Source organism: Peromyscus maniculatus, chromosome 19, assembly GCF_049852395.1.
Source record: "Peromyscus maniculatus bairdii isolate BWxNUB_F1_BW_parent chromosome 19, HU_Pman_BW_mat_3.1, whole genome shotgun sequence".
NCBI lineage: Eukaryota > Metazoa > Chordata > Mammalia > Rodentia > Cricetidae > Peromyscus > Peromyscus maniculatus.
In genome coordinates this window covers 1,241,432-1,263,936 of record NC_134870.1, presented here as the reverse complement: position 1 = coordinate 1,263,936, position 22,505 = coordinate 1,241,432, and the positions used below count along the sequence as shown (strand labels likewise).

General features: G+C 43.3%; 1 protein-coding gene across 1 annotated transcript in view; it reads right to left on the bottom strand.

Annotated features, from left to right (window-relative positions):
* Greb1l (GREB1 like retinoic acid receptor coactivator) overlaps window positions 1-22,505 on the bottom strand; it is a 263,448-nt gene that overhangs the window by 49,388 nt on the left and 191,555 nt on the right. The window contains exons 11-16 of the mRNA XM_015987712.3: window positions 22,229-22,366; window positions 20,297-20,482; window positions 16,317-16,643; window positions 14,924-15,052; window positions 14,235-14,369; window positions 10,762-10,959 (exon numbers count right to left, since the gene is read on the bottom strand). Coding sequence (XP_015843198.1) covers window positions 10,762-10,959; window positions 14,235-14,369; window positions 14,924-15,052; window positions 16,317-16,643; window positions 20,297-20,482; window positions 22,229-22,366 — 1,113 coding nt within the window. The remainder of the gene's footprint in view (window positions 1-10,761; window positions 10,960-14,234; window positions 14,370-14,923; window positions 15,053-16,316; window positions 16,644-20,296; window positions 20,483-22,228; window positions 22,367-22,505) is intronic.

The window sequence follows — 22,505 nt, the reverse complement described above, 5'->3', positions numbered from 1 at the left end:
GGTAGAAGCATACTACCATGGGGCTGGCTCCGTAGTTAAGAGCACTTGTTGCTCTTGCAGAGAACCTGAGTTTGGTTCCCAGGACCCACATGTGGCTCACAAGTAACTCCAGTTCCAGGACATGTGATGTCTTCTGACCTCTATGGGGTAGACACACAGGTGGTGCAAATATATGCACACGAAATGCTCATGCACATAAAATAAAATGAAATCTAAAAAAAATTAAAACAATGCCTGCAAGAGATTCTAATAACCAATGTCGGAAACTCTGAGCAGCAGAAACAGCAACAACAACAAAAACACTGATAGAAACAATCCAGAGGTTAAAACTGATACCCAGGAATCATACTGGCAAGAAGAAAGAAAGAAGTGAGGGAGGGAGGGAGGGGAGGAGGGAGGAGGGAGGAGGGAGGAGGGAGGGGAGAAGGGAGGAGGGAGGGAGGAGGGAAAGGAGGGAGGAGGGAGGGCAATTGTTTTCTAGAACGCTACAGCACCTAGGCTTCACTGTGACCATACTCAAGTTAAACATTTTTGGCAACCGCACTGCACAGGCGACCTCACATACTTCTCTTGGGACCTAACGTCAGTTTGGTGCATTTGCGGATGTGCCAACATGCTTGATTACATGGTTACCAAACTATAAGCATGGCTCGTGCCCCTAGATCACTTGGCTTTTGTACAAATGTAGCCCTCTCACTTCTTGTTTGTTTGTTTGTTTTTTTTTTGGTGTTTTTTTTTTAGTGATTTGTTTTTATTTTTAACTATGTGTATACATGTGTCTACTTATTGGTATGTGTACCTGAGCACAGGTGCCCACAGAGGCCAGAAGAGAGCATCAGGTTTCCTGGCACTGTAGTCACAGGTGGTTGTGAGCTGCCTGGAATGGTCACTGAGAAGCAGACTGTGGTCTTAACCACTGAGCCATCTCCCAGCACTGTCCTCTTATTTTTAAACATTATTTTACATCTTTGGACTTAAAAAACAATTCAACAGGTCACTATCCACCATAAACATTCTGTTATACACTCAAAATCATTAGACTTCTATGTCTTCTTAATATGTTTTCATCAGTTTTTGAGTAGCTTCCCTCTCTGTTACAACAAAGTGTTATAGATTGCTCCCATTTCCAAGCTAGAACAGTGGGAAATGGTATTTATAAGCCAAGGTCTGGATGATGAATTCACTGATGTGAGGGCATCACAGTTTACAAGAGCTTTCTGTGGACAGAGATAGAAACACATTTTTTTTTTCAAATTTTAATTTCACACATTTCTTTTCTTATTTGGTTTTTCAAGACAGGGTTTCTCTGTGTAGCTTTGTGCTTTTCCTGGAACTCATTCTGTGGACCAGGCTGGCCTTGAACTCCCAGAGATCCACCTGCCTCTGCCTCCTGAGTGATGGGATTAAAGGTGTGCACCACCACCACCACCACCACCACCACCACCTGGCAAGTTCACACTTATTTCTACAAGGAATGCTCCTTACTGTTCCCCATTCCATACTTACAGCCCTCTTCTTTCCTGTGAGGAACATGGTTTTCAACATTAAAATATTCACCCATCTGCTGCTTCTATGATATGCATAAAACATTTTTTTTAAATGATAACTATTCCCAACCACAAATATACTGATTAAAATTCAACATTTATTTGTACCCATTTTGTTCTTAAGATATATCACATTGAGAATCAAAACGTATCTGAACTAGCGCTGGAGAGATGGCCCAGTGGCTAAGAGCATTGACTGCTTTTCCAGAGGTCCTGAGTTCAATCCCGCACCTTTACGGAGACTCACAACCATCCATAACTGTAGTCCTATGGGATCCAATGCCCTCTTCTGGTGTCCAGATGTGCACACAGACTAAACACCCATATGCATAAAATAAATAAATCTTAAAAAATTATCTGAACTAGTTATTTTTGCTGTACTATTATCAACATAATATGCAATTTCGTGAATTTATTTCTGTTCATATGAACTTTTGTCTGTTGTTTCTCATTTTTTTTTTCACTAATTAAAAAATACGCCAGGCGGTGGTGGCACATGCCTTTAATCCCAGCACTTGGGAGGCAGAGCCAGACTGATCTCTCTGAGTTCGAGGCCAGCCTGGTCTCCAAAGTGAGTTCTAGGAAAGGTGCAAAGCTACACAGAGGAACCCTGTCTTGCAAAACAAAAAACAAAACCAAAAAACAAAACAAAACAAAACAAAACCCCATGACATTATAAATGTACAGTAAGAAAACTATGTTTAAAAAAGTTTGAACTGCTGGGCGGTGGTGGCGCACGCTTTTAATCCCAGCACTCGGGAGGCAGAGGCAAGCGGATCTCTGTGAGTTCGAGGCCAGCCTGGTCTACCAAGTGAGTTCCAGGAAAGGCCCAAAGCTACAGAAAGAAATCCTGTCTCGGAAAAACAAAACAAAACAAAACAAAAAAAAAAGTTTGAACTAATTTAGGTGGGGATGGGGCATATCTGTTAATTTCCATACTTGGAAGGCAGAGGAAGTCAGATTTCCATAAGTTTGAGGCCAGTCTGGTATATGCATCATGTTCTAGGACAGCCAAGACTATAAAGAGAGACCCTGCTAAAAAAATTGTTTGAAATAATTCTTTTTGCTATATGATTGTATTATCAGTATTATATGCAGTCTGGTGTATTTACATGTTTATATTTAATTTTTTCACTTTCATCATTTTAATTATTTTTTAAATATGTAAACCATAAACATGAGACATGGAAGTGGAGGGAGAACATCTTGGATGAGGAAGTAGACTGGCTGTGGCAGAGCAAAAAGTAGCAGTGAGCACAGACACAATTAGAGTACATGCCACATACATGTATATGAAAATCTGATGAAACCTGTTATTTTGTGCAATGAATAAGTGATAAATATGTAAATTGTTTTAAGCATCAAAAGTCAAGAGTATAGCCCTTTTGTACCTAGCTCTTTTATCCCATAAAGATGAACATGTTCATTAGTTCCTGGTTTAGCCTTCGTGTTTTATTTTCCAAAAATAAACACAGACACTTAGAATCTGGAAATGGCCATAAGTGCTCACAACTGGCTGCTCTGAGAAAAGCCATCTTTGTTCATTCTGTCTTAATTTGTCATAAACAATAGTTCTACTGGGTTAAATAAAAATTATTTTCCAAAAGTAATCATGGCCAAGTCTGTCACAGTTCACCAGTCCAATAAAAAGTAGAGAGCGAGACCCACCTGGGACACAAATAGAGGAACCAGGACTCTGTGTTAGAGCTACCCAAATGATACATCTTGTTTGGGTATGAATGGGAACTTAGGAAGTATCAGTATTCTTCTTCTGAGACAAGCTGCCACCCACAGAGTTCTAGAGGGAGAGTAGCTAGGAGCCACTGTCTCTTCTAGATGATATTAATCTGACTCTCTGGGAGCTGGCATCAGGTGGTACCCTAAGCATTGCATCCCTGAAGAAATGAACAGCTCTTGATGGGAAAGTCTTTCTGTATGCTGTGAATATGTATTGCTTTGGTTGGTTGATAAATAAAGCTGTTTGGCCAGTGGTGAGGCAGAATAAGGTAATAAGGTTAGGGGGTCTTCTAACGAGAGAGAGAGAGAGAGAGAGAGAGAGAGAGAGAGAGAGAGAGAGAGAGAGAGAGAGAAGAAAGAGCAGAGGAGACGCTGCTAGCCACTATCAGGAGAAGAAAGATATAAAGATACTGGTAAGACACAAGCCACATGGCAAAGTATAGATTTATAGAAATGGGTTAATTTAAGATATAAGAACTAGATAACAAGAAGCCTGCCATGGCCATAGTTTAAAAATAATATAAGCCTGTGTGTGTTTATTTGGGTCTGAGCAGCTGTGGGACTGGGCAGGACACAGGAAAACTTCTGACTACAGGCTCCAAACATCTTGAGTGAGGCATCTTCTTGGACATCCAAGGGTACCAGGAGGCCACACTGGAGGGATCTATGTCCTCTCTTCATTACTGGAGAATGCAGAATCTAGATGTGTTAAAGGACAACTTGGACATTAACTCAGGGTCCTCTTTGTGGAAGAAGAAAAATCCTCTCCCTTGGGCAAGTTCTCTACTGTGTATGGGACTAGAAGGGAAATAAAGCCAAGAACATATGCCACATGTTTAGAGGCATCACAGACCACAAATGATGACCAGCATAAATGGCCAATACCATTGGAGATGTCACTAATCAGGGACCTCTCCGATATCCAGGTATCAGTGAAGATGAGCTGGGACTGTCCCAATGCCTTGTTTACTATTTAGAGAAAATAGTATATTCTGACATACATCCTTACTCTTGAATTTTTTGAAGCAAGAATTTTCTTTTTTAAATACCTAATTTTATGCCTTTCCCATCAAAGAGATATCAGACAAACATACAACAACAACAAACCCAAACAAAAAACTTTCAGTTTTATCCATTCATCTTCTCTGTGGATCAGATTTTGGCAAAGTTATGGTATGCAAAACAACAAAACAAAACAGAAACTAATTCATAAAGAGATGGAAATCTGGGGGTTGGGGATTTAGCTCAGTAGTAGAGTACTTGCCTAGCAAGTGCAAGGCCCTAGGTTTGGTCCTCAGCTCAAAAAAAAAAAAAGATGGAAATCCAGCCAGGGATATAGCTCAGGACAGAGTTCAAGAACTAGTACTCATGAGGCCTTGAGTTCCAGTGCCCCACCCTCCTCCCCACTTAATTATGACAATTAAGAAAATATTAAATCATTTAAAACATTCTCAGTTTTTTTTTGTCAGGTGGTGGCGGCGGCGGCGGCGGCGGCGGCGGCGCACGCCTTTAATGCCAGCACTTGGGAGGCAGAGGCAGGTGGATCTCTGTGAGTTCATGGCCAGCCTGGTCTACACGGCAAGTTCTAGGACAGTCAGGGCTACACAGAGAAACCCTGTCTCAAAAAAAAATTCAGTTTTTAAGATTTATTTCAATAATTCCTTTTGTCTTAGGGTTTCTCTTGTGATAAAACACCATGACCAAAAGTAACTTGGGGAGGAAAGGGTTTATTTTGCTCACAGTTCCACATCACAGTCCATCACTGATGGAAGTCATGGGAGGAACCTGGAGGTGGGAACTGATGCAGAGGCCACGGAGGATGCTGCTTACTGGCTTGTTTCTTGTGGACCACCAGCCCAGGGATGGCACTGCCTCAGTGAGCTGGGTCTTCCTACATCAATTATCAATCAAGAAAATACACCACAGGCCATTCTAGTGGGACGTTTTCTCAACTGAGGTTTCCTCTTTTCAATGACTCTAGCTGGTATCGTGACAACAGAAAACTAGCCAGCACACAATTCCCTTGCCCCTGTAGTATCTTTTTAGAGAAAACAAAACAAAACCCAACAAAACCCACACTGTAAAAGTTGACTAAAATCCTGCTAGTTGCTTTCAGAGTCCATTGAATTTGTAGCCCCCTTTCTCTAGGTGACCATATTCTGGTTCCCTCTGTCCTCTCACTGGGGGAGAATTCTCTAATCTGGGTTTGTCAGACACAAGAAGGACATTCAACTCCATAGTCTTCTCTGCCTCTGATACACCTATTGGGCTTCTGTACTGAAGGCCTCCACTTTTGACCAATGGTAATTTCTGCAATGTGTTTCCAATGACCTAATTTGAGTTTGCAAGAGGAATTCCAAATCTTATTTATTATTATCTTTTCCTTTTAAAACACACTTTCACTTAACAAATCAGTTTAACAAAATGTAATACAAATTTGGCTCAGCAAATATTTATGACGTGTCTGCCAATGGCCAGATAGCCACGGTCCTTGAATGTTTCACTTCGTGGCTGAAGAGAGAGTTCTAGGGAACGGTAAGGGCACATCTGAGTAGTGCGGGTGGAGGAAAAGCTGGCAAGGTTCTGGAAGTCAAAAATCTGGTCACAGTGGCAAGGGAGCAGGGGTGAGTGGTGGGGAGGGCAGGAACTCGGCCTGGCTCTCCTGGCGTGGCAGGTGGAAGAGTGAGCTGGGCAGAGTGGTCTTGGAATGGGCAGAGTCATCTGATGGAATGAGGACTGGGAAGCAGAATGAGCAGAGGTAGGAGAGGTGGTACCAACAGAGAGGTGGAGCATCTGGACTGAACTGGAGGAAGCCCTTCTGTCACTCAGGAGGAAGGGCGAGGAGACAGGTGAATAAACATGTTTTTAGGTTTGGAGGCAAGGTGGTTTGACTCTGAAGTTTTTGAGTTTTTCCCTTAGGGATAGAGAGAGAAGGTGGCAGCAGCTAAGAGCGGAGTGCTAGACCAGACACCCACGTCTGCAACAGCCAGTGGAGAGTGGAGAGGGGTCTTGCTGTTAAACAAAAGAGAGTAATCAGTTATGGAGATAATTGGAAAGATGAACCCTTCACTCACAGCAGCCAACACTAATTATGTGGCAAAGGAATCTGTAGTCCGCATTTGGGAACTGTTGAGCGGGTGATTCCAGCATTTAGCAGGGGCGTGAATGTGCTGTTTGGCAGGGGGCTGCAGAGGAGGAAGTTGGACACTCTCTGGGCTGCACACCTGGAGAGGAGTGGACACAGTCAGTTTGCACAGGGGTTTCCGTGTTTGTCTCTTTGTTCTGGGTCAGAGTGGCTTCCCAAGATCTTCAGCCTCTGGGATACTTGTCAACACCCAGTAGATGCTTCTCCCCCTCACCCCCCATGAAGCTTTTTTTTTTTTTCTGAGATAGGGTCTCTCTGTGAAGTAGTCCTGGCTGTCCTAGAACTCGCTTTGTAGCCCAGGCTGTCCTGGAACTCCGAGATCCACCTGCCTCTGCCTCCAGAGTGCTGGGATTAAAGGCGTGCGCCACCGCCTCCCGGCCTCCCTGATGAAGTTTTAAACGATCAAAAAGGGAGAGTAAAGTTGATGTGATTAAGAGGTATGTTTCAGAAGTGAAAACCTTTCTCCCACCACTTGGGTTAGCCTCCAAATTGCTGCCAATTCCTTAAAGCTTCCTTATGCCCATTTGGACCAGAAAACCTACTTGTAACCAACAAATAGCTCTGGTTGTTCATCATCTTGAGCACGTGCAAACACCAGAGTAGCTTCATTGAGCTCATCAGTATGACCTGTCCTCCTCTGGTACCCCACACCTGCGCCCGTTTGATGGGCACATCACCTGCACAAAGCAGGGAGCCCCCGACTAAGAACGGTCACTAGTATTGATTTGAACTGAGAGTGGCTTGCATTCTTATTGTGCTAGTATCTTCGTGTTCTAATTGACAAATGTGGAGTTTCCTGAATTGCTATCACTTCAGATTTTTGGGCAAGTTCGAGAAGGTTTAGCCCATTTCTTTCTCTTCTCACCTTTGGCTTGTTTCCTTCTGTCCTCCCCTCCCTCTGCCCTTCATCCTCCACCCCCTCTTTCCTTAATCAGAAGAGGAGGCAAGAGACCAGCTTCACCCTGGGGCTGGGTCTGCAGCAACACAGGGTTCTGTTTTCATCTTTCTACTTCCAGTCACACACGAGCTGCCAAGGACAGGCCCTTTCTGCGAGTCCTGGACACGTCTCCTGTCTGGGCTCTCCAGCAGGCTGGCTGCTGAAATGCTCTCTTTAGGGAACTAGGTAAAGAGGGTCAGGAAGAAGACCACAGACTCAGTTATTCCTTCCTGCATCCTACCCCCTGTTCCTTTACTCCATTCAGACATGAGCTGTGCACTTGCTCGGTGCCAGACTGGAGAGAGAGAGGCCCAAATGAGGCTCTAGGCATTCAACAGGGAAAGTATGGCTTCCTCTTGACGGTCTGTCTGCCTTCTGTGTCCCCAGGCAAGCTCACTCTCCATTTTCATGGTGGAATAGGAGGAAACTGAGTCAGATGGTTTCTAGGGAACCTTTTGTTTTAATGGCTATGATAGTTAAGTGGTGTTTTAATGAGTAATTTCCTACTCTGTCCTGGACAACTTCTCTTTACACATTAACATTTATATAGACTTTTCCTATTAACTAGTATGTAAGAAGGAACTTAAATATGAAGACACATTTTGGTATAGCTATAATATGAAACTGTGCATTCATTTAGAATGTTGCTTACAAAAGCTTTTCCTGGCCTGGAAATACACACACTGTGAGAGCAGTAACAGATACAGGCAGGAAGGAGGCACACACTAGGTGGTAAGAAGTTTGCTAACAACAAAGTTTTCATAGTGTTATCCTTGGCTGTGGGGTTACACACATTTAATTTTGTGGAATTGAACCCAGAGCCTCAAACATGCTAACTACATACTCTACCATCAAACTATAACCTCAGTCCACAAATGTTTAAAATTTTCCACTTTGTAGCCGGGCGGTGGTGGCGCACACCTTTAATCCCAGCACTCGGGAGGCAGAGGCAGGCGGATCTCTGTGAGTTCGAGGCCAGCCTGGGCTACCAAGTGAGTTCCAGGAAAGGCGCAAAGCTACCCAGAGAAACCCTGTCTCGAAAAACCAAAAAAAAAAAAAAAAAAAAAAAAAAAAAAAAAAAAATTTTCCACTTTGTTACTTTCATTCTTCAAAATGATATGACAGGGCCAGAAAGACGGCTCAGAGGGCAGATATGCTTGCTGTCCTGAGTGTGACCCTGGACCCCACAGCGGAAAGGGAAAACCGACTTCCAGAAAAAAAAATTGTTCTTTGACTTTGGAGTATGTTCTGTGTCACACTCAAACACACATACACACACACACACACACACACACACACACACACACACACACACTACAATCATGTTTTTCCCTATAATTAAAAAAGAATATTATTTAAGTATATAAAAGTGATTGTTACTATAATAATTTTTATCCACATTTTAAAAGACTCCCTGGAAGTCTATATAAATTTTGACAGACATCATTTATATATATAGAATCCATAAGCTACATTTTTAGAAGTTTGAATTGATTAAATTTTCTGTTTTCAAATATAATGAAAATAAAATTCTTTAAGTAATTTTGTGTGCCAAAGCTAGGGGTGAGTATCAAAACTGCAATTTGCCTTGAGCTTTCCAGATCTGCCTATAACATGGGCCCCACCCAGATTGTCAGCCTCTAAAATCGGTCAGATTCTAGTGTCTTTCTGAAGAACGGCAATCTCAACATATGTGGGAACCCCCTGAGCTCTGAGAGGAGAGAAGGGAAGGCAGGCTGCTGAGAGGTCATTCCGGGAACGGCTGTGCAGATGACGCTCACCCAGAATAGGTGCTATGATGTGCTTGCTGAAGCATGACTTAGATATCAGATCACAAACCAAGGGAGACTGCAAATGCCAAATGGTGTAAGTAAACTCCCTACAAGAGCAGTCATTCCCTCCATGTATGGAAGAGAAAAGCCAGGAGGAAGAGCAGGTCAGGTTACTTGGTACTATGGAAGCCCATCCATTCCCCACAGTGGAGTGGGAGGACAGAAAACAGAGTATCCCGAGCTGAGGGAGCCTCTGGGACAGTCGTCAAGGAAGGCTTCCCTCCTTCCTTTGCTTGTTTCCAAAGGTCAGCGTAGCTTGGCATTCAGAGATTTAAGGGCTAAAGAGCAGATTGCTCTGAGGCCTCCTGAAGCTGTGGACAACACTTCCCATGTGTCAGGGAGACAGGCAGACACCTACTGTTAGTTCACCTGGCCCCTGGAGCTCGAAAGGGAAGATTTCATAGTGCTGCCATGCTGCTCGAAGTGTGGTCCTTTGACCAATAGCACCCAGGAGGTTGGGCAAAATACAGTCCGGGGGCTCCCTAAGCTATGGGGAGGGGGAATCTGCATTTAAAAAGATTCCCTGGAAATCTGTATAAAGTTTGACAGACACTGTCTATTGGTGTGGAATCCATAAGCTACATTTTTAGAACTTTGAATTCATTCAATTTTCTGTTTTCAAATATAATGAAAATAAAATTCCTTAATGTGGTAAAAAGATTAATCTTCCATCTTTCCCCTGGATAAGATAATCAGAAGGGATTTGACACTTAAATTTTTCTTTGTAAACCTGGTTTGTGCCAGGCAGTGGTGGTACATGCCTTTAATTCCAGCACTCAGGAGGTAAAAGCATGGTAGCTCAAGGCCAGCCTGGTCCACAGAGCAAGTGCCAGGACAGTCAGGGGCACACAGAGAAACTCTGTCTCAAAAAACCAAAACTCCACCAAACCCCCCACCAAAACCAAAAAACAACAACAACAACAACAACAAAAAACCTGGCTTATAGAAAAGCCAGCATTTTCTTAGCTATCCCAATTTTCTAAATTCTTTATAGCTTTTTATAATTCTAGGCAAATTTTATTTTCATGAAAAGATATATTTATCATAGACTAAAAATTTTGCTTTCTACCATTTCCATGTTCTAGAGGGAAATGTTTCCTTGTATTTGGTCTCTAAGTTCTTGGAAATAATTTTAACTTGACTTCTTGTTGCTGATGTGGAAGTTGGTATTCTGGTGTCTGCTTTGAAAATGCAATGGCAACCTGATCAATGTTGGAGAACTCACCTCAGAAACGACCTGCCTGGGCATAGGAAGAATTCAAGTGGTGTTGCCCAGCATGCCAACAGGCTAGGCTCCCCTCAACAGTGAATGACCAGATTGCAATCCCATGCATGACATCACAAACCTACAGCATCTGGCAAGCACACACATCGATTTTGCCCTGGCCTCCAAGGGGAAAAGGTCTGGGAGAAAGCTTACAGATAAATTACATATTCCTGCAAGTGCTTTTTATTGTGAAAGAATGTTTTAAATGTCTTCCAAACCTTCAGACTAAGTGTGAGGAAGGATGAAGGCTGTAATGCTGGAACCGAACAGAGACTCACAGAAAAGTTCACTCTCACCTGATTGTCGGACCCGTTGGAGGGTTTGCTGGACCAGAACCTCTGATCGTGGGACGATGATAATGAAGTCCACTTTGCTAAAGTGGCCCAGGTCCAGGCTCTGGCTGCCACTGTCCGCGATTGTACACACCTGGGACAAGAGTCTTCTGGCAACTGTGAGCTGTGGTTGATAAATTTGGAAGGTTTCGTTATCTACATCTAAAATTAAAAAAAGTTATAAGAATAATATTAATTTAGTTCTTTGACAGGAATTATAAATCCATACGGAGATGTAAAACACAAGGAAGAAACAATTCTCATGACCACGAATTTTCATTTAATATGGAGCTTTATGAATTTGCCTATGTCCCCCCCAAAACCTGACTGAGAAGAGATACGTTAAAGAATTGGATATAACAGTTTTACAGATGAATTACTTAAAGACTGGTGGATTATCTTACACCCCTTTTCCTAACAGTGGAGACAGACCACACTGCCACAGCTGGACCAGGACTCAGCTACAGAAAGGCAGTATTCAGTTCTTTAGGACACTCAGCACTGCCCAGTGCTCAAGCCCAGGCCTGTCTGGGGGGAGGCAATGCTGTAGCTGTAATACTGCAGGATTCCATTAAATTTTCCTGATGACACCACAGGAAGCATTTCTTCTTCTCAAGTCAGCTGCAGTATGGCCTGAATCCCCTCCCTGTGACGAGACAACGTGAACCAGAGACACAGCCTCCACCTTTCTTCCTTTTCAGCTTGACTTTGCCAGCACTTGTGACCTGGCAGGCCTAGGAGGTGTGGTTACTGCCAGTGCTGACGCCAGGACTATCCAGAGACCCGCCTTGTGACCCAGCCAGCTGGCCTCCCTGTGGGTGACGCACTGCACTGTCCAGACACTCTTTATTACAAGCTCTTACCAAGCCATCCCTCCCTGTCCACGTCCCCCTCCCCACAGACAACAAAAGACGAAAGTGCAGTCGGCAAACTGCCCCGGCAAGGCAACTGCCCTGCCTTCTTGAAAGGGTTGCTCCTTATCGGGGCTGTGTGCTGGCAGTCTGACTGAAACATCACAGGGCCTAATTAACCAGTGCTAATTAAAGTTGTCTAAACTCAACTGAGGTGTAGCTGAGGCAGCCAGTACTTACAATACCCTAGCTATGCTGGACACCGGCTGCAAGTGGCACTTGATACGAGGTCTCCTTGCTGACAGAAAGAACAGACTGACAGAGCTGAATCCTGTAAGTCTGAACAGCACAGCCAGGAGAACAGCTCAGTGGGAGGGCACACCACTCTTGCAGAGGGCCAGAGTTTGGTTCCCAGCACCCATATCTCACAACTTTGGGGGATCCAATAACCTCTTCTGATCTCTGTGAGTATCTGAACACGCCTGGCTTACATTCACATAAACACACATATACACATAAGTAAAATTAAAAATAAAAAAAATAGTACCAATGAAACACACCTATCTTCCAACATAAACAGGTTATTCATTCCTCAGTTCACAGGCTGGCTGGCTGGCTGGGAACCAAATGTATATATGGGTTTGTATGTATAATTTAACTTAGCAAATTCTGAAGTTTGATGAAATATAAAACACTTATCAAAGGAGCATTTCTTTGTAAAATTTGTATTATAACTTCAGTTTTTGTGCATGTGTGTGCAGATGTGTGTGTCTGTGTGCCACAGCCATGCAAGTGGAGGTCGTAGAGCACTTGCATGAGTTGGTTTTCTCCTTCTGTCATGTGACCCCTAGGGTCTGAACTCAGGTCATCAGGCTTGGTGGTAGTTGCCTTTACCCATGGAGCTATCTTGCTGGCTTCAGGCAACATTTCTATTCATTCATTCATATTTCATTCATTCATTCATTCATTCATCTATCTATCTATTTGATTATTAAATTATTTTATTTATTTTTTTGAGACAGGGTCTTACTATGTAACTGTTCTGGAACTCACTATGTATGTAGATCAAGGGTAGCCTTGAACTCACTGATACCCACCTGCCTCTGCCTCCCAAGTGCTGGGATTAAAGGTGTGCACTACCATGCCTGGTTGACATTTCTTCTTAAATTAAAAAAAATTTTAAAAAATGTGCATAGTGTTGTGGTTGCATATATGTGCCTGGTTCCCTCGAGGCCAGAGGAGGTGTTGGATCCCTGGGACTAGAGTTATAGATGGTAATGAGCTTCTGCGTGCATGCTGGAATGAAACCTTGGTCCTCTGAAAATCAGTCAGGGCTTTTAACTGCTTAGCCAGCTCTCCAGCAACATTTCTTAAATAGGGAACCAAGGATGTACTTGGAGATCTCTATGCATTCTGGGAATCAAGGAATAACTAACTAATTATTATTACGTGGGTATGCATAATGTGTGGTGTGCAGGGCGCATGTGTGGAGGCCAAAGGAGTTGGTTCTCTTCTTCCCCCTTTACATGGTTTTGGGATCCAACTCAGGCCACTGGCTTGGGATGCAAGCAGCCTTTACCTGCTGAGCAAATTCTAAACTTACTAACAATGTAAAACTGTTAATACAAACCATTTTAGACATGCCGAATGATTGCTGTATTACCAAATATTGCCTGGAAGTCAGGACACTGTGGCCCATATTCACGTTTGCTTTTACAAGAAGGTGATGCCAAGCCCTGCTGCTCCACTACATAAACAATGCTTTCCTACCCAGAGGAGGCCAAATGTCCATCAGCAGCAGCTTATGTCGGGGGTATGCTTCTTTTCTGTTTGTTTTCCTACTTTGTCTGATGATACCCCTGTGAACTGGGGAAGGAATTTTTAATACCAAGGAACACAGTCTAATAATCTGCTTCCTCCCGCCTGGCCTCCTGCCCACCACTGACTCTTGTAGCGCAGATGATGTGAGGTGACATTGTTCTGTCTGCCTGGAAGGCCATGTACTCCCCGAGACTGCGGAGTTTTACAAGTCAGGGCGGACCGGAAAAGTGAGACAGAGTCCCGCATAGTCTGCAGTCTACATAGTGAGTTTGAGGCCAGCTTGGGCCAATAAAATCCCATCTCAAAATATATATATAATAAAATAAAACTGAGGATTCCTAGAATTATTCTATACAAAAAGAGGAACTTCGTCTGAGTTCCAGGACAGCCAGAGCTACCCAGAAAACCTTGTCTTGAAAAACCAAAAAAAAAATAGATAAATAAAGCTGGAAAATACCCATACACATAAAATTAATTAATTAATTAAAAATTAAAAAAAGAGGAACTTCCTGAGGCAAAAAGAAATCAAATTTAAGGCCAGCCTGTGCAGATGAACAGGAATCTCTCAAGAAGTCTCCAAGGAGAAGACCACACAGCATTACTGCCAGTCTGAACTCAGTGTACTATGTAGACAACAATAAAAGCCTGTTGTAGCCTATGGCTGAGGACACCTCAAAACCCTGAGTTGTTGTTGTTGTTGTTTTTAAGCTTCTACAACATCTGTCCCGAGGGTTGATTCCTTCCTTTGGCCTCAGGCCACATTACCCAGGTTTTGTGTGGGGATCATAGCAGCAGCCTCCTGAGGTGACACACACTCCTTGAGGTCACCATTGAAAGGGGTGACCACACTGTCTCCTCTTCTTTGTTGCATTTTTTCTAGCAGCTTGTCCAGGTCATCGCCTATGTCAAGACAGTGGATTTAAGAAGGTTATAATGAGCGACATGCGGAGTGGTTCTTATCAGTGTCAGATGAGACAGTTGGGCTGGGTTCTCACCAAGATTTGTAAGTTGGCCTGCAATTCTGTTAGAATTCCTACCTGGCTGTCTCTCTGGCCAGTGTGTCTCTGCAGTAAAAGATATCTTTGATGGCATCCACCCCTGTGGGTACATGCTTACAACCAGCATACCTTCAACACTGGCTCTTTTCTGGCTGCCATCATGTACAAAAGCAGGCAGAATAGACCTGCTCTGTTTCTATCTGACATATGAAAAAGCTTGGATCCAGGGAGAGACAGAGCGAACAGGCCGAGGTCAGCAACAAAGTCACAGCTGAGCCAGTCTTTAATCCTAGTATGCTCGTGCCTTCCTCTGGACCTCACATGGCATTAACCATTCCAAATGAAAGCTCAGCCACCAGACTTAAGCCCCACCTTCATCCCCGACAGGCTAAGATTTAAATTCAGACAATCACGCAACTGGAGCTGGCAGGGAGGCCCAATCTTACAACTACTTACCTAATGAGGTGGTTTTGAAGTGCGATGCCAGGAAACTGACCTTTCCTGTGATAAGCTCATAACTAATTTCTTTCAAAAACTCACTTGTGGTAAGCATGCTCTCTGCCAGAGCCCGGGACTGGTGCTGACCTGAAGGACAGAACAGGGTGATGACTCATGCCTGGAGCTAATGCTTGCTGCAATGTTGACTACGATAGCTACTGAAATGACAGAGGTCTAAAGCTACAGGGAATGTAACATGTCCAAAGGGGTATCTGAAACATCAATTTGAAGATTGTCTATAGCAACAACAACAACAACCAACAACAAAATGTTTGTAATATGATGCCAGGTGACTAAGAGGAAATGGTATGTTTTATGTTTGTAATTGTGAAAATGTATACATGCATATATTTAAAGGCCAGAGAAGTCCATGAGAAATGTAACTGTGTTTTTACATGGTTGTTCTAAGCAGTGACCTTAAAAACAAATTTATGTGGAACTATTTTTAGAATTAAAAATATGAATGACCACACAGCCAGGAAAAGCTTTCTAGAACCCTGACATAGAAGGACGGGCAGACAGTTTGGCCAGTGCACGTTTGTGAGTGGGGGTGGGATTTGATCTCTATGGCAGGAAGTAGTGCGAGCCATTCAGTGAAGAAAGGAGAAATAAAAGTCTGAGTGCTGATGGCTATGAGGGATGGCACCTTGTCAGAGAGTCAACACAGAGCATATTTTATCATTTCTCTACTTTCTTGAGGTTTCCTGGGTGTTGTAGAGTGGGCTTTTCAGTGTGGAGAGCTCCTGGCAAATGTGACTGGCTGGCATAGAAACTTGCAAAATCTTTACAATTTATCTGTTTTTTATTTTATTTTTATTTATCTGTTTTTATTTTTATTTGTGTGTGTGTGTGTGTGTGTGTGTGTGTGTGTGTGTGTGTGTGTGTGTGTGTTTATGTGTTTATGTGCCACAAATGCATGCAGGATCCTGAAAATCAGACTAGGGTGCTGGATCCCCCCCAAACTGGAGATACAGACAGTTGTGAGCTGCCATGTGGGTGGGTGCTGGGAATTAAACCCAGATCCTCTGAAAGAGCAGCCAGTGCTTTTAACTACAGAGCCATCTCTCCAGCCCTAACACTTGCAAAACCTTTTAAGGATGAAAGTCACATGAGATGAGGGAATCTGTTTCAAGAGTTAGCTTTAAAAGCATGTCTCCAGAACCAGGTGCTGGGGCAACAGCCACACTGAGGGCTTAACACCTGATCTGAGAAAGACAGGGAAGTTAAAAGTGGGGGGAGAAACTCAGCCACGGCCATTAGCCAGAGAATAATCATGTGGATGCTGGAAACACCCACTTGCCCCTTTTCAATGAATCAAACAAGTGACAAGATCAAGCCCCACCCCACTCACCTAATACCACCACACAGAATTCATTTCCTCTGACTTTAGATGCACAAATCGCTACAACATAGTCCGGGAGCCTCTGATAGTGTTTGACTTCACTGAGAAGCCTTAGAGTTTCTGAGATGCCCTCTGCCAGAGAGTTTTGGGTCACGATCACATGAACCATGTCTTGAGACACACTGGCAGCTAGCCTAGCAAGCCAGGGGAGCTGTCCCGGTGACACAGGTGTACAGGGGGCACCCATCTGCAGGGTTCGCTCTCTCACAGCAAATTCCTGCATCGCTCTCAGCATGATTTGCTCAAATTCTTCCCTGAGAGGTATCTGGTCAGGACCTATATTAAAGAGAATTACAACTAGAATTTAGACGATCAGAAAAGAGAGAAAACACATAGCACCTAGCATCCAAAACTTTCTCTAAACCTGCATTCCAACTAGCAAGTCCGTGATTTTATCAGGCAGTGGTCCCAAGTCACAGCTTATACTAACCACCTACGATTAGAAAATTCCCTTCTCACTGCTCCTTGGCTTCAATTCAAAACTCAGGCTCTGTTCTCCTGTACTCCAGTGCTGCCCTCTTTCAAGGAGGGTACATTATGGTACAAGACTGATTCTGTTGCATGTCCTGGGAGGCGATCACTTCCCAGCCTTGGCATTATGGATTCTGCTAATGACTAATAAAATGAGCCAATGCATTGGTATATAATCAATTTTAGGTTCCATTCATTTTTCATTTTATGCATAGACACTTTAAAAATATTTTAATGTATTGTCTTCACTTAATTTTTACATTATCCATAAGAAAATTAATTGATTTTCCCAATTTACATGTTACACAGCTTCCAACTCTCCCCAGACAGAGAATGCTCCCTTCACCTCATTCTTCCCCTGTCCTCTGGATTGATAAATATGACATCTGGCCTCTTTCCCCAGCCATAGTTGAGTTAAGCTTACACTGATGAACTGTGGCCCTGGAATTAGAGAGATTTTTGTTTCTTATGGTCTTTAGAAACTTAACCAGTCTTTAGAACAAACTCAGCAGGCACCCAAGTGGCACAAATTAACTAAGATTTCTACCTTTAGTTTAGAGGAAAACCTAGGAGTATACTGACTTGTTCTCTCCCCCCGCCCCCCCCCCCCCCCCCGTGTGAATCAGACTTGAGACTCGAGGGCTCCTGCCAGCAGGAGCAGACTCTCAGTATCTGTGATCTGAGGGTAAGCACTGTCTCTAGCCCCAAGCTACAGCACAGAGGTAAGGGTGGACCTCTGTATGGAAGGCAATTTGGGAGAGTCAGAAACTATCGCTCCCTCTGATGGCAGTTAAGTGGTCTCCTGGACCTGCTCATCTTTTCTGGAAACTAAGAAAATAAGGGGCTTAATTATTATTTTTCTAAAGACAAGTAGGGTTATACAAAATACAACATAAAAAATAGAACACATTCCAAAAAAAAAAATAAGTAATTTATATTGGAGGAGCCACTTTTTCAGATCTGGTTGAGGATCAGGGAGAATGCAAGCCTCATAGATAGGTGCTTGGTTTCTGTACATAGAAACAACAAGAAAACAGTAATGCTTACATTAAGTTTGTTTCTGGAGCTAGAGGCAGAGCCTGGCACTTTCTATAGCCTGGGACATGAGTGAGGCTCTGGGTTTGAGTCTCAGGACTACACCCATCCAGCCTAAAACATTGGTTTCTCACATCCTTCCCAACTCTACCCCTTGCTAGGTAGTAGTGAACGGTGGGATTTTGGGCTTTGTTTCTAAATCAGATGGGAGTCACTCAACCTCTGATCTTCATTCAGCTTTAATGAATTAGAATCATGGTGTGTGGTCACCACATTCATACTGTGTAGTGAGCTTGAAGTGGCTGAGTTTGTACTATCAAATGAAAGGAAGGTGGTCATTCTTTATAACTTTCTTCTGCCAGAGCACACGACAAATGAAAAGCCCTGTCTCCATTTCCTAGTGTCTTCCATTGAAAACCTGAAAGGTTCAGTGGTCCAGTTTATAGCTGTGAGAGACCCAGGGCATACCAGGAGCCAGCAACACATTCTCTTGAGACATACAATGAATTCATGCAAAGACGTCTGGGAAAAATAAAATGGCACACCATGTTCCCAGCATTCTTTGTAATCTTAAAACTCATTTGTAAAGTTTGGATTGGATTACTGTCTACGAAACAAAAAGTGGAAGGACATGAACTCAGGTTCAGACAAGAGAAGATCTCTTAGAATAACACGTGTTTTCCACTTCTCCATCACTCAGTCCTGACTGGATTCTAGGAGCCTTTTTCTTCACTTCTTCCAAGCACAGTAATGGTAATTTTCCCCTGGAGAGCTATCTCCAGAGCATCAGCTCTGATGGCTTTTCAGATGGAGCCACCACAATAGGGAGGAACATGTTTCCAGCAGACCTGGAGCCCACCTGGATTTGCTGATTCCATTATCTACTTCAAAAGGGTTTTCAGCTTGTGAAATAACTGAAAAAAAATTAAGTGACTATCATAGAAAGGCCCTTTTTTTCTGAAGAATCTTGCTTTTCTTTTTCCCTGTCAGTGCTTAGAGAAACTAAGTATTACGGCTGACATTTTAGAAGTCTGGATAATTTTTTAAATATCTATAATCTATGCATATGTGAAAATATTCTTGTTGCTTCTCAAACTTAGAGGGACAGAACATTTTTTTAAAGCACACCAGAACAACCTGTTGGGCGACAGAGAAGTCCCAACACACAGACCCAGGTGAAAGGAAGGAAAGAGGGAGGGAGAAAAGCGGGAAGGGGGAGGAGCTATTTACACTATATGCCAACATTCCTAATGACTGGAAATAAAATTCTGGAGAGAATTGATCCTAAAGAGCAAAAAAGAATCTTGTTTAATTAATCAGAAATATCTAAGTTAAGAGGATTTTAATAACTTGAAAGAAGATATTTTATTTTTTTGTCCTGTGGTTTAATGATTAACTAGGATCCTGGTTTTCTTGGAAGGTTATTAAGGTTGAAAAGAAAAGACAGAACGGCATGCCTGCCTGCCTTACTGAAGCACTGTCCTCTGAAGCTCTGTTCTCACTGGCTTTGGGAGTATCGAAGGTATGCTTTCTGGTCTTGGAAGATAGTCCACAGTCCAAAACATGGAGATTTAAATTTGCGACATCAAAGGAGCCAGAACAAGGTGATTTTTATAACTTTTTAACTTACCAACAAGAACAGTTTTCAAGTTACAGATTTACTATGAAAGCAGGTTCCATGGAAAATGAGGTTTAAAAAGACCCCTGTCAGAATAGTGTCCATGTCAGGGTAGAGCCCATATCAAGGAGCCTCCTGGGAAATTAAGGGTCCTTGCCAATATTGCTACATGATACTGGAAAGGCTATACCTGGCTTGCTGAAATTTTTGCTTTTTAAATACTATCTCAGTAGTTTTATGGTTTCTTAACACCACAGTACTTTGTAACATTAAGAAAAAAACCTCATGAATACATACAAAATTTTTTTATATGAAAATTTGCACCTCAAACATTTTCCTAAGCAAATCAATGGTGTGAAATCCCAGAGAGAATGTGTAATTAGGCTGAGTATTTGATGGCTCATTGCAGTTTGCAAAATAAAGGACATTTCCATGTAAATGCTGCTGAGCCACCACAGTGTTGTTAGGACACCTGCCTGTACTCACTGTAGGTTCAGAGGAAGTGAAGGGTTCATGACCTTTGCATCCCTCTTACCCTAAGGCCTTCCTTCCCAAAAGGGATAGGGAGCATCATGAACTGGACACTAGGGGGAGCAATTTGTCTCTTTTATAACACAAGTGTGGAAAAAAGGCAAAGCTACAGTGAGGAAGGGAAAGTCGGAAGTCTGGGTAGAAGGAGAAAAACTTAGAGACAAGGGAAAGAATAGAGGAGCCAGGCAGGCAGATTAATTGAAAAAGGACACAATACATTCCAAAAAAACCAATGTAAAACGTTCCTGGCCCATGACTCTGGAGAACAACTTACCTAACCGTACAAGATACTGTATAGTCAGAAGGATCATGTTCTCCACACTCAGGAGCTGGGTGCTAGTCAACCCTAATTGCTCCAGATCTTTGTTTTCCAACTGTGGAATCTTGTAGCAATTCACCAGCAGAGGACTCACAACAATGTCACCAACATTTCCATAGAAATAGGGTAAAGTGCCGTAGCCTGCCCAAAAGAAACAGTCAGTAAGCATTTCTGAGTTCAGTCAGGCACACCAGCTCAGTGAGACTCAAGGATGCTCAGAACCCTCTGCCCTCTGCGACGGCCACCTTAGGGACTCACCTGCATGATACACTCTATAGAAACTGAAGGGAGCCCTCCAGTTGTATCAGTTCTGCCACAGAGCATCAATGTGATGACAAATAGTTCCTGATCAACTTCCTTTTCAGATGAGAGAACAAACTATGATAGCATTTCACTTCCCCCGTGTCCTGGGAGGTGGGGGAAGTGAAGCTAGACTCATCAGTAAACCCATAGTCTCCTAACGGGTAGCAAATGCTTGGAGATTTCTCACTTGTTTTACCATATTAGTGTTTTGGGTTTTTTTTTCTTCTTCTTCAGATTTTTATGTGTATAAGTATTTTGCCTGAATGTGTGTCTGTGCATCATGTGTGTGTCTGGTGTCCACAGAGTTCAGAAGAGGGCATAGGATCCCCTGAAACTGGAGCTAAGGATGGTTGTGAGCCATCACATGGGTGCTGGGATCTGACCTGGGTTCTCTGCAAGAGCAGCAAGTGCTCTCAACAACTCATCTACCACTTTAGCCCCTGCACTGGTGCTTTTTGTTCATTTTTCTGAATGCCAGGGATGCTTCAAAGTACCTTATATTGTACAGAAATATGGTGAAAAGGTACCCTGCAGTAAAGAGAATCATCCTTCTCTGTGAGACTTCTTTTTGAGACAGGGTCCCACTAAGTGGCTCTGGATAGAACTCAATATGTAGACCAGGTTAGCCTTGAACTCACAGAGACCTCCCATGTTGGGACTAAGGGCATGTGCCACCACACCTGGTCTCTGTGAGAATTTCTAAAAGCCAAGTGTCAAAGGAACAAAGGCCCCACATTCCTCATCTTTCCAAGGCTTAGCTGCATTATGCTGATGCTAAGAACCTCCTGAGCCATTGGAATTTAAACCACTGGGATTCCCCCAATACCACCAGACCCAAGACCAGTGGATAGGGTGACCTGATAAGCTTGAAGTAAAAACACCCAAGTCAACAGAGTCAGGCCACCACAGGAGCAGATAATGACTCACGTTAACACACCCCGCCTGCTTTATCACAGAAAGAAAACAGGCAGTCTCCCTCTGGTCTAGACCCGCCTGTCTCTGAGGCCTTCAGATATGAGTACCAAAGGTACTCAATTAGTTGGAGAATGAGAGAGTTGGAATCCTAGAACTGAGACCCCTAAACACCCTCATACTTTCACTGGCAGTCAGCAGCCTGGAGGACTGACTCACAGAGACATCTGCCGCTGCCCCAGGGCATGCCTGGTGAGTGAGGTCTGTCAGCTGCCTTAGTTTGTTTCTTTGCTTTGAGGATTGGCTTGTCTGCCCTTTCCTCAACCTGTCCACTTTGAGCAGGCTTCGGCACACAGCTTGAATCTCAGCATCTGAAAGTTTTCTAAGACCCTTCCAGAAAGAGGTAAACCCTCTCTCCCAAGACTTCTTGAAACTCTTGGCAGTGAACCTCTCCGAGCTCTCATATTCCAATGTGTCATGATGTTATCCAAGTGTGTGGTAACTGTTATTTCCTGACTCCCCCACTGTACAGATTCTCAAGGGTGAGAGCTTAACACCGTATGAAGGGACTAGTCAAGGGAGGCTGATACAATCAATAAAGACAAACACACATACTCATGAGTGTCCAGGGGCTGGAGAAGGAGTCTAGATGATAGAATTCCTCTCCCTTACCTATCAGGATCACTGGTCTAACTCCTGAGTTACTCAGCAGGTTTTCAGGAACAATCACAGTTTCTCCTGCAGGGACAGGCCGAGGCTGGAGAATTCCAGTTAACGGGGTCTGTGGAACTGGGGTAGATAAGAGGGGTTCTGGAAAGAAAAAAGTTGTTTGATGAGAAAGATTAGGCATGGAGGCTAACTGGAAAACTTCAGGAGCCAATGCAGTTTTAATACTTTAGAAGTTATAGAAGTCCAATAATTTACTGTGTGTGGTTTCTTTTTCATTAAC